Source organism: Dromiciops gliroides, chromosome 1 (assembly GCF_019393635.1).
Source record: "Dromiciops gliroides isolate mDroGli1 chromosome 1, mDroGli1.pri, whole genome shotgun sequence".
Taxonomy (NCBI): domain Eukaryota; kingdom Metazoa; phylum Chordata; class Mammalia; order Microbiotheria; family Microbiotheriidae; genus Dromiciops; species Dromiciops gliroides.
This window is the reverse complement of record NC_057861.1, coordinates 752,760,563-752,780,637: the sequence shown is the minus strand read 5'-3', so window position 1 is coordinate 752,780,637 and position 20,075 is coordinate 752,760,563. Positions and strand designations below refer to the sequence as shown.

The window sequence follows — 20,075 nt, the reverse complement described above, 5'->3', positions numbered from 1 at the left end:
AGAGCAAGGAAATCGTCCCAACAGTCTTAGGGACCTGGGGCCTCTAGGGATCTCCTGGTCCTTGTCTCCGGGGAGAGCGATGCCCGCCAGATTCCCGGTGAATCCCGTATTCCCGGGCTCCAATTGCTGAGCCTGCCTGGGCGCACTTTTCACCCATTTCGAAGCTTTTACACCCTGTGACCTGAGGCTAGAGTGTATAGGGGTTCAGTGAAAGAGGTGCTTGGATCTGGGCAACAACTTGCAAAGCTGGGTGAGGTGGACATGCCAAGTTCCCCCACCCCACCCCGAGCCCTAGCCTTCCCCTCACCATTCCCCAGCGTGGCTCGGTGCCCAGCTAGGGAACACGCTGCATGCACATGACTCAGTTCTCTGTGGGATCCTAACGCGGAGCCGGAGGAGAGGGGGCAGCGCGGGGAAGCCGCCGCTTTGTTTCCTGCGTCGGGCAGGGAGTGGGGGGCGAGCCGCAGGCTCCAAGGCCCGGCCCGCGCTCCTGCGCCTCCTCCTCCTCCTCCTCCTCCTCCTCCTCCTCCTCCTCCTCCTCCTCCTCCTCCTCCTCCTCCTCCTCCTCCTCCTCCTCTTCGGCTCGGGGCTGCATGGCAGATGCTCGTCACGCAGCAGTGCGCTCGCCAGAATTAGTCGGGGCTCCCCTGGGGCTCGAGGTTTTAGCCCTAACAAGTCCAAATCCACCATCCACCCCCACCCCAGGAAAAAACAAAAACAAAAACAAAAACACTCCGGTCTCTCAGCTCTCTTGTACACACTCTCCAGCCCGGCGCCCTTTCTCACCTCACCGCCCAGAGCTCAACTCCAGACTTTTTTTGCCGGCTGGCCCCCCGCCCCCCAACCCCCCACCACACACCTTCACCCCTCCTCGGTCTCTTCCCATCTCCGGGCCCCGGCAAAGACTGCGACAGCACCCCTACTCCCCCAGTCGGTGGCTGGGCCAGGGCGTGGGCTAGGCAGGGTTGGGCGCAAGGGGGGCCGAGCCTCAACCCCGGGAGAGTGGGCAGTGCCCAGGCCGGCCGGCCTGGGGAGGGAAAGGGTAGAACTGGGCTGAGAGCTAGGGAACGAGCCAGAGCGTTCCGGCGCCCTAAGACCTCCATATCCATTCTCACTCCAGCCTAGTCTTGCTCCCAGCGGACGCCTCCGCCGCCGCCGCTGGGCTGCCTGGCTGGCCCGGGTCCGGCTCGGCCCTCTTCAGGGCGGCGGGCGCTTCTCTGTGCCGGGGTGGGGGGTAGGGAGGGGAGTAGAGGGAGAAGGAAAAGGAGGAGGCAGAGGAGGAGGAGAAGGAGGAGGAACAGGGCGGGGGCGCCGCGGGGTCAGGCCGGAGTCAGCCCAGCGCTCACGCCGCTCACTGCGGAGTTAGGGTGGACTGCGCGCTGGCAGCGGCGGTGCGGGCTCAGGCTCAGACACAGGCTGCAGAGGGGCTGGGACTCCGGCTCAGGCTCCGGCTGCTGCTGCTGAGAGCGGGCGGGCGAGCGCTTCGCCACCGTTACCAAGGACACACACACACACACACACACACACACACACACACACACACACACACACACACACACACACACACACACACACAGTACTTTTCAAGTCATTCTCTCTGTGTCTCCGGCGGGTCCTCGTTCTGTTGCCATCCTCCCTCGCTTCATCCCTCTATCTCTCTAGCTCTCCATTGCTTCATCCCTCCCCAGGGCAGTGGCTCGCAGGGGTGGTGTGGGGTGGTGGTGGAGGGACGAGGACACAGACATTGGGAGAGCTTCCCGGCCCGCCAGCTTTACCGTCTGTCCTCTTCTCCCTCCCTGTACCTAGCTCTCTCTCCTCCTCCCTCCCTCCCTCCCTCCCTCCTTTCCTCATCTCTCTCCTCCCTCACCCCCACCCTTTTCCCTTTTCCTTTTGCTCCTTCCCAAGTGAGCTCTCAGCCGGGAGAGACAGAGACAGAGAGGGAGAGAGAAAGGCGCGGAGGAGGAGGAGGAACAGAAGGAGGAGGAGGAAGAGGAGGAGGAGGAGCCCGTCAACCCCGCTGGGCTCTGCTGGGGGTTGGGGCTAGCTTTCCCGCGCGAGTGTCCCTGGCAAGTGCCCCCGACCGCGAGCCCACCATGCCGGCGCTGCCGAGGCTGCTGCGCTCTTGCTGGGGCATCTTCATGCTCTTCTGGACGGTGTTTCTGAACGCCACGCTGGTGGACGTGGTCGGCTCGGAGCAGCAGATCCCCCTCTCAGTGTAAGTGCCCTTTCCCGCTGCCGCTGCCTCCACCTTCAGTGCTCCGGACTCCCCTCAGGGCTGGGGATTCCGGGGTTTAGGGGCTTGGTCTAGCATTTGCTCTTGCTGCTGCTGCCACTCAACTTTGGTCGGGCGAGTGCAGGTGCCCCGTTGGGGAAGAGTCTTTAGGCGCCGGGGCTGTTTTCACCTGCATGCTAGGGACAGCAACCCCAAAGCTTGCTTTGGACTCTTTTCCCCAAGTCCCTTCCGTCGGGTTAGAAAGCAGAGCCGGGGCAGAACCACTGCAGGTCCCGTCGTCATTCTCCCTCGTCAAGTTGACCGCTGTTTACCTAAGCAAAGTTTCCTGTGATTCTTAATTAAAGCACCCCTCACCCTAAACCGTCCTTCCTGAGCACCTTGGTGGTGGTGGTGGGGGGTGTGTTTTGCAAACTGGGATGTGTAAGTACTTTGGTCCGAGTTCACAGCTGATCTAACTGGTCTCCCTTCAGGTATTTAGATAAAATAGTACCAGCGGCTATTTGGGAAAAGCATCCAAAGCAAGGCCCTACCTTACCTAGGCAGGTGAACTCAGGTACCCTGGTGAGCTTGTGCTTGTCTGCCTGGCTTGGCTTTTATGCACTGGTTGGTAGTTTCGTGTGTGTGTGTGTGTGTGTGTGTGTGTGTGTGTGTGTGTTTAACAAAGCTTTTTTTTTTTTTTTAGTACTCCCATCAGGGTGCAGTTGAAGCAACAGTACTGTGTGTGTGTGTGTGTGTGTGTGTGTGTGTGTGTGTGTGTGTTTGGGTTTTATGTGGTGGTGGTGGTGGTGGTGGTGGTGGCAGTGTAACCCCTGGTGTGACATCTGTCCCTCCCCTCTCCTTTGCAGTGTGAAGCTCTGGGCCTCTGCTTTCGGTGGAGAGATCAAATCCATTGCAGCCAAGTATTCAGGTTCCCAGCTTCTGCAGAAGGTAAGAAAGGTCTCCTCCTCCTGCCATGGCAGGAAGTAATGTCTTGTGAGCTGAGCACAGAAAATGGAGGCAGACTTAGTTTTCCAAACAACCAGGAAGGCTGAGCTCTAGCCCTCACCAAGGGGCCGGGGGCCAGTGGCCCCTACCTCTGGTCGCTGTGCTGTGCACCGACTTGTCCCCGACTCTGTGGTTATTTTTAGATGACACTTGATTCCCAACCCAGAGAAGCCTGGGTACTCTCTGGCAGTGCCCTGGCCAGAGCTGGAGAGTGGAACCTTTTGCATGTTCTAGCCTCCGTCTAGATATTGCTGTTTCAGTGAAGAAACAGCTGCTTCCTGATGGAAACGGCTAACTTGATGCCGGGGGCCAAGCCAGTGCCCCATGCTGCCTGCCTTTCCCCTTGGCCCCAGGCATGCAGTTCACTCTCTCAGGGAAAGAAGGCTACACTATTGTTTGTCATCTGCAGTTCTTACAGCCCCCATTATTCCCCAATCATCTCACCCCAGTGCTGGGATGTATTACATACATCATTACAGATAAGGGGAATGAATGTGGTTATCTTTCTGCTCAGCTGCACACTGGGTAATAACCTCCGAAAGTAGCCACAAACTGGAGAAATTGGGCTGTGTCTCTGTAATTCTGAAGAGGAATGAGGATGGAGAATTGATTATTGGGCCTTATCAAAAGCTGCATCAACTCGAATTTCAATATGCAACCTTCTGTGGGAATCTCCTTAAGAAGGGTTGTGTTTGGTGTTGCACTGGGAGGGAGGCTAAGGGGCAAAAGGACTGTAGCTTTCCGGTCAGTGGAAAGCACAGGAGTTAGAAGAAACAGAAAGAGATCCATTTACATTAGGAACTGATTCCCTATTGTGAAGCCAAACAGATATGATGATCAACTTAACTTTGGTGATTTTTTTTCCTAGTGATGCTTGGGCCAAAGTAACATATGTGTTATGCATTCTGCCTGGTAACTAAGTATGTATTTTATTTATAGCGTTGAGTTTCAAAGGAAGCTTTGGGAAATTATGGGAGGCAGTTTTTCACATTGGTCCCTAAAACAAAACCTTATTCTGTAATGAATAAAGGATGAGTTAAAAATGGAGTAACATAAGCATCCTGTTAGCAAAGAGGTCATGATTTAGGACTGTCCTTGGGAGCCCTGAAAAGAGAAAGGTTTGCCTAATATTGGCATTGTCAAAATGGCATCATCCCATTAGAACCATCTGGTTAATTCTTCAGGTTTTTAGTATGCCAGTGAGAGAGGGGCAATGGAAAATTCCTGGACCTGGGACCCAGGAGCAATTCCTGTCTGTTTCTCTGGTGTCTATCAAGCTCTACCTAGCTACTTGGGTTTTTGCCCTACCATCAAATGTGTCCCTGCCTAGTTTGGGTTATTCCATTATCTAGATGCAGGTTGAATATTTAAAGAAGGATGCAGATGTGCAATGCTTTGGGATTTTCCCCCCCTACAGAACAGTGGTTACAAATTGAGTGCTAAAGACTGTGAGAGAAGCCAGGGAGAGTTTGTGAATTTCTTAGTTACTCTTGAACATCTGATTTGGCCACTCTCTTAAAGACTGGGAAATTGCTATCTCTTTTCTCCCTGAAGTTAACACACACACACACACACACACACACACACACACACACACACACACACACACACGGTTTCCCTATTGGCTATTCAATAGTAGCTAATTGGAACCAGTGAAAGTGATACTTTTACCTTCTCATCAGCATCCTTTCTCATATTGGATCCACGAGCAGAGATTTGTTTTTGTCATGCCTGCAGCTTGACAATGGTCTAATTTTTTCCAGCTGTTTATTGCTTTTGTTGTTACTTCTTACTTGTGCATGGTGCTCTATAGCCTGATGAAAAGGGATGGCTCCGGATTTGTGTAGCATTAAAGTATGGGCCTTGCAAGAGTGATTCTGAGAGTGGGCTCTTCATTGTCAAATCTAACTGCTCTTCAGTGTCCATAGTCTTGGCTCCTTTGGGATTTGGGGAAGGTGAAGATACAGGTCAGGTACAAGTACAGGGGCAGCAGAATGGCATCAGGTATAGAGACATCCCCAGGCACACGGAGTGGAGACGTTTCAGAATGCTTCTGGAATTATAGCTCACTGAGTGCATACATCTTAATGTGAATGAGAGAAGCCTGATTGGAGGAGAGTATTGGAAGCTGATTTTTGTCCTATCTGTAAAGTCAAATGATCATTTTATTATAATTTTGGTAACTAGGAAACAGTAAACATAATATGATTTTCTATTGTCTACCTTTCTTAGTCAGCTGTGTCTGGGATGATGTGATCTTCTTTAGAAAATAATCTACAGAGAAAATAATCTGTTAAGGCCTGCTTGCTTCCCTCCTCCTTTTATATTTCTACTAAGAAAACCATCAGTGGGCAGAGTGTTGGACTGGGAGTGAGGAAGGGCTATTGTTGGAATCCCACCTTTTGAATATCTACTATGTGGCCATAAATACACACGAACATAACAGATGTCACAGGGATTATTTTATGCTATACACTTAATAAATATTTGGATTGGAGTAGGTAGTCAACTGGAAAAAATTAGCCAACATTTGCAAGGATTTATATACTTCAGTTTTTTGAAAAAAAAATTTTGGTCCAAGTTAAAAATTTTATTTAGTTGGTTTATTAATGATCAGATCATTGGCTTAGAGAGTTCTCAATGTGCCTGGGAGAACATGTGCATACCTCAGAGTGAAATGCTTGACAACGCTTGGACAAGCAAAAGCAGAGGAGAGATGCAAATGGAAATACAGTTTTAAATATCTTTTGAATGATGCTTTTTGAGAAACTAGCCATCTACCTGCAGCCCCTATCTAGAAATGTCTGACTTCATTTGCCGTGAAAGGAATGCTCAAATCTTAGAACTATATCATTAATGATAAAGTTGCTTTTAACTTTTTCTTTTTGTAAAATGATCCAATGCATTAACAATATCTTCAGAACACTTTAAGAAGAGATGCTATATTGTGTAATAGGATGGTAATGCCCTTGGGCAACACTGTTCCTTTAAAGTATTGTTTTTAGTTGTATGAGATCTATGGAAAGGCACGGTATAAGTGTATATATTACAGGGGATCTCTAAGTAACCCTTTGTGGTCTGCATCAGTAAAATAACAGAGTTTTGGAGTGGGAATCTAGTACACAAAACTTTAAAAACTCTTGACAATCACTAGAGACTCGGTACTGCTTTGACACCAATTTTTAGAGTAGTTAGAGAAGAGAGATTTCTTTCTGGTGGTTGATTTTTATAAAATTAGAACATTTGAGGTAACATTGTCATTCTTTCATTATTTGTAAATAAATTTTCAAAGACATTATGTGTGCTTTATTCGCATGGCTTTGTTGGATTTTTACAAGAAAGGAGAATATTTTAGCAACCGGGACTTCGTTTCCCAAGGGAAATGATTTTAGCTCACAATAATTGATATTGGGCATTGACTTTTTTCCCAAATCTTTTTCTCTTCCCCATCACAAACATGAAATAGGAAGTTGTGAATATATTTTCAGTACTAAAAAATAACTTTTTAAAACCCACTATCATGATCTCAGCAGAATTCTAGAAAACTGTGTGTTTTGGTCCTGAATGGAAGGCAGTTTTGCAGGGCTGTGTTAGGTTTGTATCTAATTTAGTGAAGTTTTCCACTTGTCATATGGATTTGGCACCATAAAGGAAGATGTCTGTGTGCTACTGTATAAACATTCATGCTGCCCTCTCCTAGTTACCTCATGCTGCTGGGCTTATCATTTGGTGTAAATTATAATTGTTCCCTCTGTGATATAGCCACTCAACAACCCAGTTCCCCTTATCTTTCTATATCCCCTTCCTTCTCACCTAGCTAAAATAGCAAGTGTCATTTGGCCTCGTTGGAAACACTTGTTAAAGACATGTTTTTTTGATATCCTATTTGTTGAATCACTGGGCACCAGTAATGTAGAGACAGTGACTTTTTTCTATTTCACTCAGAGGCTGTTCTTCCAACATTCTCAATAAGCATCGTTTAAACCTGGGTGGTGTTTATTTCATTCACTTCAGTGAGAATTCTGCAGAAGTAGAAGTCTTGTAATTATGGGACTTATATCACAGACTTCAAGAACATAAAGAGCGTTTCTTTCCAGATGCATATTACGGAGTGGTGATAATCCTAGGTAGGGCAGGGCAGGGTAGGGCAGGAAAATATGAGTAACATCACCCCCATAAATATTGGAAAAAATAATTGACATTTACCTTGTAAACCTCTTCTATCTCTCAGAGCACATAGTCCCCTTGGAATGCATAAAAAGGCTTTATCAAGTATTCATTTCCAAGACATTTCTCATATGCAAAATTGACATTTCTGTCTACAGGACAGTCAGTAGAGGCAAAAGGTTGATTGTTTTAAACATTTGGGATAGTTATCACTTTTCATCCAAAGGGGAATTGTCAAATTATTAAATAATTAAATAGACTCACTTATCTGGAATCTGGGAGGAGGAGAGTGCTTCAGGATGCCTGATACACGTGACTTAGATTTGATAGTAGAAATCCACTTAAGGGAGCATTCTTGTTGAATATACACTCACGGGCTGACATCCTGTATGGTGCTCTATGCACTATGCAGGCATTAATCCTACTCTACAGTGCCTTTAATCCACGAGACAATTTCATATCATCGTTTTCAGACAGGTTATTTTTGAGTCATTGAAATTAAACCTTGCCTAGGTCTTGGAAAGCATAGTTTTCAGCCTTCCAGGGTTGCCTGTTTCCTACAAGAGGGGAGACATCCATACATTATTCTAATGGTAAATCAATTAGCATTCAGGACATGCATCTTGTTCATGCAGAACATCTCTCTTTAATTTTAAAACACATAAAATGGTGACTTGCTGTTTCCTGAAGTTCATTTTCCATAGCTTCACCAAGGTTTGGGCTAGCCACCTTGTTGTTAATTGCATTTCTTTCTTTCTTTCTTTTTCTTTTTTAAATTTTCTCCTGCCAGGGCATATCTCAGCTTTGATTTTCCCCTTATTCAAAGGAACCACTCGAGCCTGTTTGGTTGGTGGGGTCAAGAGGTTTACTGATGCTCTAGTGTAGCAAATGAAAGTTAATCAAAGTGCAGGCATGGTTTTCCTGATGAATGGGAATCCTGGATCCTGTGCCAGTGGGGGTTACCTATATGATGAGGGGAACCAAAGCTAAGGTTTTTCAAGGTGGAGAGTTAATAACAGTTTTGACATTAAAAATGAGCTAAATATAGGTGGCACAGTGGATAAAGCACTGGCCTTGGATTCAGGAGGACCTGAGTTCAAATCCAGCCTCAGACACTTGACACTTAACTAGCTGTGTGACCCTGGGCAAGTCACGTAACCCTCATTGCCCTGCAAAAACCTCAAACAAAACAAACAAACAAACAAAAAAAACAACAACAAAAATGAGCCAAATAGGTCTGGTCCAAATGAATGAAGGGATAAAGACCCCTCAGGCTTAGGATCCTTAAGCCTCCCTTATAGTGTACAGCAACAGTCTTAGCAAAACCCAGTTCTACATGTTGGTGAAAGCAAAACCTATAGGAATATGAGGCATTTCTAATCCCACCTTGGCATTGGCACGTCCCTTCTATTTGAGTTGACTACCCCACAATCACAGTGTATATCTACAGAAGTGGAAGTTTCAGGTGTCAGTTGGGCACAAAGGGGCATTAGTCTATCAGAACTGTCGATCTAGAGCTATAATGATAATACCTGACATTTGCATAATGCTTTAAGCAAAAATACACACTGTAAGTCACGTTGCAAATACCTTATTTGATCTGTACCAAAACACTGTGAGGTATGTACTATTATTGTCCTCATTTTACAATTAAGGAAACTGAGACTGAGAGAAGTGACATGTCCAGGGTCATACAGCTATAAGAGTTTGAGATAGGATTTGAATTCAGGTTTTCTTGACTCTAAGTCCAGTGCTCTATCTGCTAGACCAAGCTGCTTGTCCAAGAGCATGTGACTTCATTAAATGAGGGTCGCTCTAGTTGTTCTTCAAAGTCTATGCTTGGTTCTTTTATTGTGTATTTGGTAAACTACATATTGACTTATATATTGACTACCTTGTTTTATGAGAAAATGGTGGTTTGGAAATGTCCAAATGTACCTTCCAAGATATTTTATTGGTTGGCCAATAGGTATTTATTAAGCACTTGCTGCATATGGGGCCTTGTGATGAGGGATACAAAGAAAGGTCTACCACTATTATAAAGAGATAGATGGAGGCAGCTAGGTGGTGCAGTGAATAGAGCACCGTCCCTGGATTCAGGAGGACCTGAGTTCAAGTCCGGCCTCACACACATGACACTTGCTAGCTGTGTGACCCTGGGCAAGTCAGTTAACCTTCATTGCCCCACAAAAAAAGGAGAGAGAGATGATCAGATGGGAAGATGAGTCAAATCTTGGCCCATATTTTATCTCAACATACAATAGTGTTTTTTCTGGTATTTTTTTGTAGGCAAAGGGGGGATTATTTTAAAGGAACTGTTCAAATAATTTGTTGCTTTCAGCAGTAAAGCCTCCATTGATTCTCTTCAGGAGGATGTCTTATAGAGGAAACAATATTTGGACTTGAGGTTGGCAGACACCTCTGTTTGATTTCGATACTTGGCATGTGCTAATTGTGTGACCTTAGCCAATTTAACTCACTTCTCTAGGCTTCAGTTTTCTCATATGTAAAATGGGACTGGTAATCGATATTACCCTATATCATCCATCTCCCAGAGTTATTATGAAGAAAATGCTTTGCCAACCGCTAGGCACTATGAAAATGTGAAATGCTATTGTGCAGTGTCAATGGACAGTGGTGTCCCTTTCACTGGTACAGATGTCGTTGTTTGATTTCCCATCCTGGCTTTATCAAAGACTGACTGAGTGCTTTGGGTCATGCTTGCCAAAGCATGAGGACTAACATGGCTCAGGAATCAGGACCAACACCTACCTATCATCTACCATGCTATGATGTGGAATAAGGAAGTGACTTCGAAACTCACTTCAGCCATTTCCTAGCTATGTTTTCACAAACAAGTCACCTGATCTTGTTGAGTCTCAGTTTTTCCATCTGCAAAATGGGAATAAGAACAACTGCTTTACCTACCTCATTGGGATAAAATGAGATAATGGATCTAAGTCCCTTTGCAAACTTTCATACACTATATTTGTAGCTCCAGCTCATAATAGCATTTATATAGTGATTTAAGGTTTGCAAAGCACTTTACACGTGCAACCTCATTTTATGGGTAGCTATATAAATGTCACTATTATTTGATTGAATATTTACTGTGTGCTATTGGATCATCCATTTGGATCTGGCTGGGACCTTAGTGGTTATCCAATTAAACCATTTTACTTTGCAGAGGAGGAACTGAGACTCAGGTCTTTTCAAAGGTCACACATCTAGTGAGTTTCTGAGCCAGAATTCAAACTCAGGGCTTCTGACTCCAAAGCTAGCATTCGCCCCACTATGCCAAGAGGCCCTCTGGTTGTTAGCAGAGGATTACATCCTAGCACTGCTGTGGTACACCACTCAGGGCTTCTTCATTTTTCTTAGCCAACAGATTTGACAAAGACCCAGGAAGTTTTCAATCAGTGCTGAGCATCCAATGAAGCTCATTTCCATTCCCTTTGGATGATGCTGGTTGGATGCCAGACCTGCTTGCTCTGAGGCTGTTTAAATGCGTATTAAATTTATAAGGTGCCTGGTGTCCTGGAGATTTGAAATTAGTGCTACAAAAATAAATATTGCCAATAACAGAAACTCCTCTTGTGGATGTTTTCAAGGACACTCGTTGGCAGGCAGGTCTGCTTTTTTTTTTTTACAAGAAATAGATGAGAATTTCTTTATTTTGCGCTTTTCTGATGATTTGTTTTTGTGCCCTGGCTTGGCAAGTCATCAGGTATCCAGGTAAAATGAGCTGATGTCCGTATAAATGAGCCAGTCTTTGGCTGGAGACCATACGTGACCTCAATAAGAATGATAACTGACAACTATCTGTATGATACTCTAAGGGTTATAATGTTCTTTATACTCATCTCCTAAGAATGGATCATATTCTTAGAGCTAGAAGTTACCTCCAATGTTGTATTCCAACAACATTATTTAACAGATAAATAAACTGAGTCTTGGGGAGTTTATAAGTGATTTTCTCACAGCTAGTAAGTGTCAGAGGTGAACCTAAGTCTTCTTGACTTTAAATCTGGTGGTCTATCCATTATGCTATGCTGTTGCCATGGTTTGTAGGACATTTAACATCTATATCTGACTTGAGACTTACTGTAGATATTGCAAGTATTTCAGCCCCATTCTACAGATAAAGAAATTGAAGTTCACAAAGGCAAAGTGGCTTGCGCATGGTCCTAGCAAGTAACAGAGGTGAGCTTTGAGTCTAGATCATATAGGTGCCAAGTCCATCACACTTTCGGCCATGCCATATTCCCTGTCTTGCTCACATTTGTGAGAGCCATGAATGGGCCACTCTTATCAAAGATTGTCTATGTTTTGTTTTTTCTTTGAGGTGGATAAAATGTTGGTTTGTGCTCTCTGCTTGCAGATGTCATCATCATTACACTTGGTTCAACTCCTATCTCTTACACTGACTTCCTCATCCATAAAATGGGGCCAATGATACTCATCTTACCACATAGGAAGGTGTTAAGGATAATAATCAGTAACAGTAGCAGTAACAGTTGGTCAGTATATAGTCCTTTAAGATTTGCATTGCATTTTATATACATTGTTCAAATAAGAAATATCTGTAAAGCACCCTAGATACCTTAGCACGTTATGTCAAGGTGGGCTGCTATAATAATAATCACATTATGGATAGACCTGTGATTTGATTACCAAGGAGAACTGGGTGAGAAAATTCCCTCTGCCAGCAGCAGTTGGTACCATCTCTGCAACTGACAGTCTTGAAGAGTTACCTGAGGCATTGAGACGTTAAATGACCCAGGGTCACCTTGCTAGTATATGTGTCAGAGATGAGACTTGAAACTAAGTTTGAAAATCCATGTTAATAACTAGTGTGAAGAATTCAGGTGAAGCACCACTCTTTTCTTTCCCATACATCACCTGGACTTATTAAGCCAGGTAGAAATACCTAGGACCAGAAGTGAAGGGAGGCATTTTACTGAATTTCTTTTGTGTCTGTAAAGTCCATGGAGCTGGGAACTTTGACTGTGCTTTCTTTGGCCTGGGTTACATCAGCTTACTTTCATTAGGAACATCAATCAACTTTTTAATTATCTTTAACTGAACTGTCCACTGGAGGGCTGGTGCTGAATGACGTCCACAGACAGAAACGAGAGGCAGAGGAACCATTGCAATTTTGAATGCCTTTTTCTCCATATCCCCTCAAAGGCACTGCTTTTCCTTAAGATTTTACCTTATCCGCCATCCTAGGGCATGGTGATGAATGTACCGATTCTGCCTGTCCACTGGGAACCTTGCAAATGGCCCTACTCCAGCAAAAAATATAATCTTGGGTGAGGCCCTGTTGCCTGCAGTCTGATAAGATCATAGAGCTGCCAGGGACCAGGAAGGTTGTGTAGTACAACTCCTTCATTTTATAGAAGAGGAAACTGAGCCGTATAGAAGTTGAATGAAATGTTCAAGGTCACACAGCTCTAAATGTCGGAAGCAGGATTTGGACTCAGGTCTTCTGACTATAAACTCGATTTTCACTGCACCAGTGTGAAAACGTGCAATGTGGAAATAAAAAAAAAAAAACAGTCTCAGCCTTTGGAAAGGACTCTTTGCAGGTAGGATAAATGAATGTAGTGGTAATCCAGCAATGGAGTTATTCCTCTTCTGGGGGCATTTTCTCAGCGTGGACGTACCTTCCTTTTGTGCATCAGGCCAATGGCAAAGCACCTGGCTGGGATTTCTGTGAGCCCGAGGCTGCATTTATTTTGTAAGATGGAGGCATTTAAGGAATTTTGTGCCCTCCTTAAAAATGGCCACGGTATAATGGGGAATAAAAACAGTTAATATATGACCATAGGAGATTATCACTGCTTTCAAAAAATACTTTGTAGCACTGGATCCTACAGTGCAAATGTAGGCAGTTGCCAGAATTCATATTTGTTTTGCTTTGCAATTGTGCGGCATTTGAGCTGCCAGGTGGAAGTTTGAAATATGGAGTGGCCTCTGGGCTCCTCAGGACGGTCCCATCCATAACGCCCCTTGTATTGTGCTTTGTTAAGGTCGAGGCTGAGAAATACTGTCAAGAGAACCATATGTGTAGGAGGTGATCAATCCATTGGATATAGCTACTTCATGGCTGCAAGTCATAACATAAAGCTCTGCTCTTAGCCTCCCACCAGTTTCCATTATCAGTGAGAATTTCTATTAATGTAATATGATCGCATCCTGCTCAAACAGCTCAATGGGCATAGATTTTGTGCTGCTGTCACAAGCTGATCAGCATTGGCCCCTGGGATGGCAATACTGAAGGCTGAATATTCCCTCTGAAAGAATAGCATTTTTGCAAATCTGAGCAGAGTTTCTATTTAAAGGAATATCTAATATGTGCCCATAATATAGGAAGGTTGGATAGCTTTGAAGCTGGAAAGGGCTTCAGAGGCTATTTATTCCAACCTCCTTTGTTTACAGAAAAGGAAACTAAGGCCTAGGGGGTCTAAATGGCTTCCCTAAAGTCACGCGTAGGATCATTGATTTGAGCCAGAAGATGATACACGGGAGGCCATCTAGTCTGAGCCTCTGATATTGCCAATGAAGAAACTAAGGCCCAGAGAAGTTAAATCTACTCCAAAAGGCAAGGATACTGGCCAGCATGTTCTGATTTCTTACTGTGCAGTCACTAATAAAATCTGTAGGTAAAGAAATTGATCCTTTATTATTCTGAACTACTTTTATTTTTGTGTGTGACTCTTAGTGCCTTCCCCCAAATCTTGTTATTTTCTTTCTAATAGTATATAAGCCTCTTGACTGTAGGAAATTTTGACTTTTTTATTGGTCTCCACAGTGCTTGGCACAGAAAAGGTGCTTCATAAATACTTGTGATTGATTGACTTGCCCAAGGTCACAAAAATAACAAAGAGTTGAATTTGGACTTTAACTATACCAATTCCCATCCCCTCCATGTCCTTGCAATTCACTTTTGTTTGTTTGTTTGTTTGTTTATTTATGCGGGCAATGAGGGTTAAGTGACTTGCCCAGGGTCACACAGCTAGTGTCAAGTGTCTGAGGCCAGATTTGGACTCAAGTCCTCCTGAATCCAGGGCTGGTGCTTTATCCACTGTTCCATTTAGCTGCCCCATAATTCACTTCTTTTTTTTGTGAGGCAATTGGGGTTAAGTGACTTGCCCAGGGTCACACAGCTAGTAAGTGTTAAGTGTCTGAGGCTGGATTTGAACTCAGGTACTCCCAACTCCAAGGCCAGAGCTCTATCCACTGTGCCACCTAGCTGCCCCAACACAATTCACTTTTAATAAAATGAAGTACTAATTTAGATCTCATTAAAGAGCATCAGTGGGTCATCATTTAAAGTAAGAAATAAGCCTATTGCTTCTTTCTGGGCCTTGGTTTCTTCTTTTGTAAAATGAAGAGGTTGGATTTGTTGAGCTCTAGCGTTCTTTCTGTCTCTAAATTTATCATCATATCTGGAAGGGGTAGGTGGTTCCCTCATTCTTTTTATTTTTTTATTTTTTTTTGCGGGGCAATAAATGACTTGCCCAGGGTCACACAGCTAGTAAGTGTCAAGTATCTGAGGCTGGATCTGAACTCAGGTCCTCCTGAATCCAGGGCCAGTACTTTATCCACTGTGCCATCTAGCTGCCCCCTCCCTCATTCTTTAAAAAGCATAAGGTATTAAATGGTAAGGACTGGATTTTCAGAGGGACATTGGGAATCATAATTGGATTTTTGCCATCCTTGGTGGGTTTGGGGCTCCTTCAGGATGAAGGTATTTCCAGAGCAGCAAAGGTAATGGACTTGGAAGGCCATAAGCTTTTTAAAGTCGATCACCTTGCCTTCCAGATGGCCCTTCCTGAAGAGCTGCGATGGCAGTGAGTGCATTTGTCAGCCAGTTCCTGGGGGGAGAGAGAATTGGCTGGGATAGTGGGGAGGCCGTATTCCATCCTTCCAGAGCTGTTCAGGTGGGGACATTGAATGACTTTGCTCTTGTTCCTCCTTCCAGGAAGGAATGTCCCCTGAATGACTTAGGGTTAATGCTCTCTACTTTCTTACTGGCCTTATGGATTTAAAACTGAAATCTAGTCCAATCTCACTTTCTAGTGCAAGAAACTAAGGCCCAGGCGTTTATGACTTGCCCAAGGTCACATGAATAGCAAGAGTCCAAGGCATGGTTTGCACCCAGGTTCTTGGACTGCAGAAATCAGTGCTCGTTCCCTCTGTGGAAGAGTACTAAACCTCAGTGTTCCCAGGGAACAAGCAGCTTCCCAGCACACCATTAATCAGTGCAGAGATGGCCCTTCTGTTGGATCAATCTGGTTGGTGGAAACTTTTATTCTCCCTGAATTCACTCAACTGCTTTTGTGTTTTGTTTTTTTTTAAATTCGCCTCTATGATTCTCTCCTCCTTTTAGTTTCCTACTGACTGTTTGCTCCAGATGTTGTCTGGGTTATTGCAATTGTCCTTTCTAATCTAGCCTCATAAAAAGGAGAGGAGTGATGAGATGGGGGGGGTAGACTAAGTAATTCATCTGGTGCTTCTTTTTTTTTTTCTTTCCTTGATTTGCTAAGTTTTAATGCCCCTCTTCTATCTCCTTTCAGAGGCTCTTCATTCATTTGCTCTGATTTTTAGAAGCTTTTCTGGGAATCTAATTGAATTTAGCTGACTTTGCCTTCTCCCCCATCCCTTTATGATAATGGGTTTATTTCCCTCTTTTGTGATTACATTTTTGGATATGAGCAGGCCATCATTTATAGTGAAACTGTAGTCATTTTGCTATTTATTACAGATGGCTAGATTGGATGCCGTAAACCGTAACTGTCATGCTTAAGCAAGAGCTTTCTCCTGTGGTCAGTTTAATTTTGTGCCAATTGGTTCTAGTGGATTCATTGGTGCTGGTTATTTGTGGCAGACTTGGGAATGTGCTGTTTTCGTAATTGTGCCCTCTCCCCCATTCCCTGGACTTATCTGGGGATTGAGTAAAGGATAAGTGGTTGGCAGGAGTTGTACCTGGGTTGAGCCTGACCCCCCCCCCACCCGTCCAGCAGAAGCATCTCATGAACCTGCCAGCTAAGCCTGGCAGTGCATCACAATGGTGCTGCCTGCCTCCCAGATGCCTGAGGTGGACTTCGAGCCTGCGGTCCTCACCTCTCCCATCTCAATGTCAGCAGGACAGGCAGGCTTAGAGCCAGCCAGAAGGAACCAGACCAGATGTTCTTGGCTCACTCCTCTCAGCTCTCGTGACCCCCAGTGGCATCCAGACAGTCCTTGGCCCCACTCTTTGTAAGAGTGGGAGGAAGAGAGAAGGCACCTGGGGCAAATACCAAGAGCTGAGTCCCAGCAGCGAGCCTGGGGCTACATCCTTGTTCCCCTGCAGCAGGAGGAGTAAGGCACTGCAGTCTTGTGTTTGTGCAGGGGAACCACCAAGCGAGACGCTACGGAAGTAGCTGACCAACCAGAGGGGAGGCAATTAGGCTTCTGCTGGATTTCCTTCTTTCTTTCTTCAACCCATCTGAGCCTACATTAGGATGGACAGTAAGGAGAAATAGGGAGTTTCCACCCCTGTCCCTTTCCCTCTCATACGCCCTTGTCATGCCTTCTGCAGAAATCCGTCAACATGAAATATGGGCACACGTACATTGCGTGCCTGCTGAAAGGGGGACTGCCTTTTGGTATAGGTCCATGCAGATAGCCACCCTGTATTCCAAGACAACCCATAGATATATAGGCTGCATGCCATCTGAAGCAGCTTCCTTCCTATGTATGACATTTATGCTAAACTCTCACAGAATCTCTCCTTGCAATCTTGCACGCATTACGTCTTTCCCCTTATGGAATGTTGAGTGTGTATTGTAGAAAGACTGAACAGTCATGGAAGCATAAAATACATTTGGGGCGTTTTTCTTGGAATGTCCAGCCTTCATTGGTTGCAGGTTCCCTGCTTGTCTCCCAGAGGCCTGCCTAGTTAATGTACCCAGATAGTCTGGGGAGTGTGGCCACCTCTGAAGTGAAGTGAGGGGAGCCGCTGGCAGCAAATTACATTATGTACATTTGATGGGGGCTGTTGTTGCCAAGTACTCCTCATTTCAACTCTCTAGGCAGTGGTGATATAGTAGGTAGAGGGCTTATTTGGGATTCTGGAAGCCCTGAGTTCAATTCCCACTTATGACACATACCAGCTTTGTGAATCTTGGTAGGACAACTTCTCAATGCCCCAGGTAACTCTGTAAGTCTTGAGGTTACGGAAGAGTTGGTGATCTGGATCAGTGAAGAGAGTTAATATATAGGCATTGCCCTGTATCCCAGGTCTGGACTGAGTCTACTTCACCAACATCACTGTGACATTAAAGCAAGCCTGCACTTTTGATGAAGTCCAAGCATGTCGGATCAACTCATCCTGGTGCATAAACTCCTCCCCCAGAAGTCTGCCCAGCTTTTTAGAATTATTTCTGGTCACTAAAGGTGCAGCATCTAGAGCTACAAACTGGTAATTTCCTGGATGATACATGAGTGACCTGAAATTGTAAAATCCATCCCTCAGAAAAGCCTGGCCTATGCACTCATAGGCAGTAGAATCAAAGTACAGGGTGTTACAACTGGTAGGAACCATAGAAGTCATTATTATTCCCTGTTCTCTACTATGTTGTTGTTTTAACAAATGAAGAAACTGAGGCCCATAGAGGACAAGGGACGTGTGCCCATGGTTCACTGTGACCTGCAAAACTCAGACTAGCATTTAGGCATTCACTTTTCATTAATTCCATCGCACTGTGGGAGAATTCAGGTTCTTTTGTCATTTGACTCTTTCCCTTCCAAGTGGAAGAAAGCATATAGAGATCCGGTTCCCATTTCACAGAAAAAGAAAGTAAAACCTAGGAAGGCAAAGATTTGATCAAGGTGTCAGAAAATGTCTCTAGGAGATGTTGGTTCTTCCTCAACTTTTCCTAGAGAATTGGGATCTGTTACTACCTCCGTTGCAATGTACTTTTCTGTGTATATTTCTATTTATGTCTCTGTCTCAACTTTTCCAAGTTGAATATAGTCCATGTGAAAGCCAGATGCTGTCATTTTCATCTTTGTGTATATATAGAAAGCACTTACTAATTTTTTGTTAAATTAATTAAATACTAATTTTCCTTCTGATGTTGTGATCTGTTCTGTAAATTGGTTGTTACTCTGAAAGACTCTTACCCTGAAATGCCTAATGAAAGTTAGGGCACTTGCCATTAAACAAGGGAGAGTGTTTTCACCCTTACCTTAGCTTAAACTCAGATCAGTTCTGAAAATTTGATAAAATCATTTTGGCAATTATAAATATACAAATTAAAAATAAAAGACGCATGAAGAAAACCACCATATGCATCCAGGTAAAGAACTGATAAATAGAAGTATGTATACAATGATTTATATATACATATACATATATACATACATACATATATATGTATATATAAAAAATATTTTTGTCTAATAGTAGCCATCTCTAGCATGGCTACTATATGGGAAAGGGGAGAAGAGGGAATAAAAAAGAAAAAAAGAGAAATTTACATGATAACTTGATTATGTATTTAAAAGGAATAGCAAGTTGTATGTAATAAATTTGTAGTTTCATGTGCAATCATCTTTTTTATTACAGTATTCTATGGAAATGCTTGTTTTGTTCCATAAATTAAAAAAATAAAATGCTACTCTTCCCAATTTATATTCCTTAACCACAATTAATCAAGCACCCATTTACTAGGGGTCTATTATGTGCCAAGCAAAGTGTTAAGTACTGAGGATTCAAAGGTAAAAACAAAACAAAGATGATTGGTTTAAATGGGTTACTGAGAAATCTCACTTTTACTGAGCGTACCTGGCCAAGGGAAATGAAGAGGGAGAATGATTCCTGGACTTAATCACTGCCCACAACTGCCCTATCTGGAAGACTGGGGGCAAAACTCACTTTTCTACAATGGAGGGGTTTTTGGGGGGTTGTGGTCACTATTTGGATAATTTCCTTAACTATCTATTTTGCATAATTTGTACATAGAATTAGTACATCCGTGGAACACTATTGAATGCCATTGTGGAAAATCTTTAGCTGTTTTAGGAGTGCCAAAAACAAAAACAAAACCCACACACCTTTTGTATTGGCTATATATTTGAAGAATTGACTTCATTTATTCATTCGCTCATTCATTCACTCGTTCATTCATTCATTCATGAGTTTTAGAGCTGGAAGAGACTTTAGAGACTAGCTAAAGCAACACTTTCTTTTACAGATAAGAAAGGGAAGAGGTTTAACCAATACAATGTGAGCTCCTTGAAGGTTTAGGACTTTCATTCTTTGTATCCCTAGCACCTAGCTTGGTACTGTCACATAGTAGGCATTTAATAAATACTTGTGGATCGATTGATTTTTCAAGGTCACGTAGGAAGTAATTAGCAGCATAAGAATTGGAACTCAGGTCCTTTAACACCCATTCCAACATTCTTTCTTAACCTCTCACTTGTTTAAGAAATATTTATTGAATGCCTACTGTGTAGGCATTATGATCTATGTTAGACCCCATGAAAATCCCATAGGACAGGCTGTTTTGATAAGACGGTTTCTCTGAGTACCAAACTTTCATCTATTATTTTTATGCTAAATAGAATTTTGGTTGAAACATTTGAAAATCCCCCCTCCTTGATTTGACATGGCCTCTGTCTCTGTCTCATCTGT

At 43.9% G+C, this 20,075-nt stretch overlaps 1 protein-coding gene across 2 annotated transcripts in view; it reads left to right on the top strand.

Annotated features, from left to right (window-relative positions):
- The first annotated feature begins 1,876 nt into the window (after positions 1 to 1,876).
- CACNA2D3 (calcium voltage-gated channel auxiliary subunit alpha2delta 3) overlaps positions 1,877 to 20,075 on the top strand; it is a 1,069,564-nt gene continuing 1,051,365 nt past the window's right edge. For both annotated transcript variants that reach the window (XM_043978536.1, XM_043978534.1), the window contains exons 1-2: positions 1,877 to 2,215; positions 3,079 to 3,160. In XM_043978536.1, the coding sequence (XP_043834471.1) occupies positions 2,094 to 2,215; positions 3,079 to 3,160 (204 nt within the window). In that variant the 5' untranslated portion in view covers positions 1,877 to 2,093. The remainder of the gene's footprint in view (positions 2,216 to 3,078; positions 3,161 to 20,075) is intronic.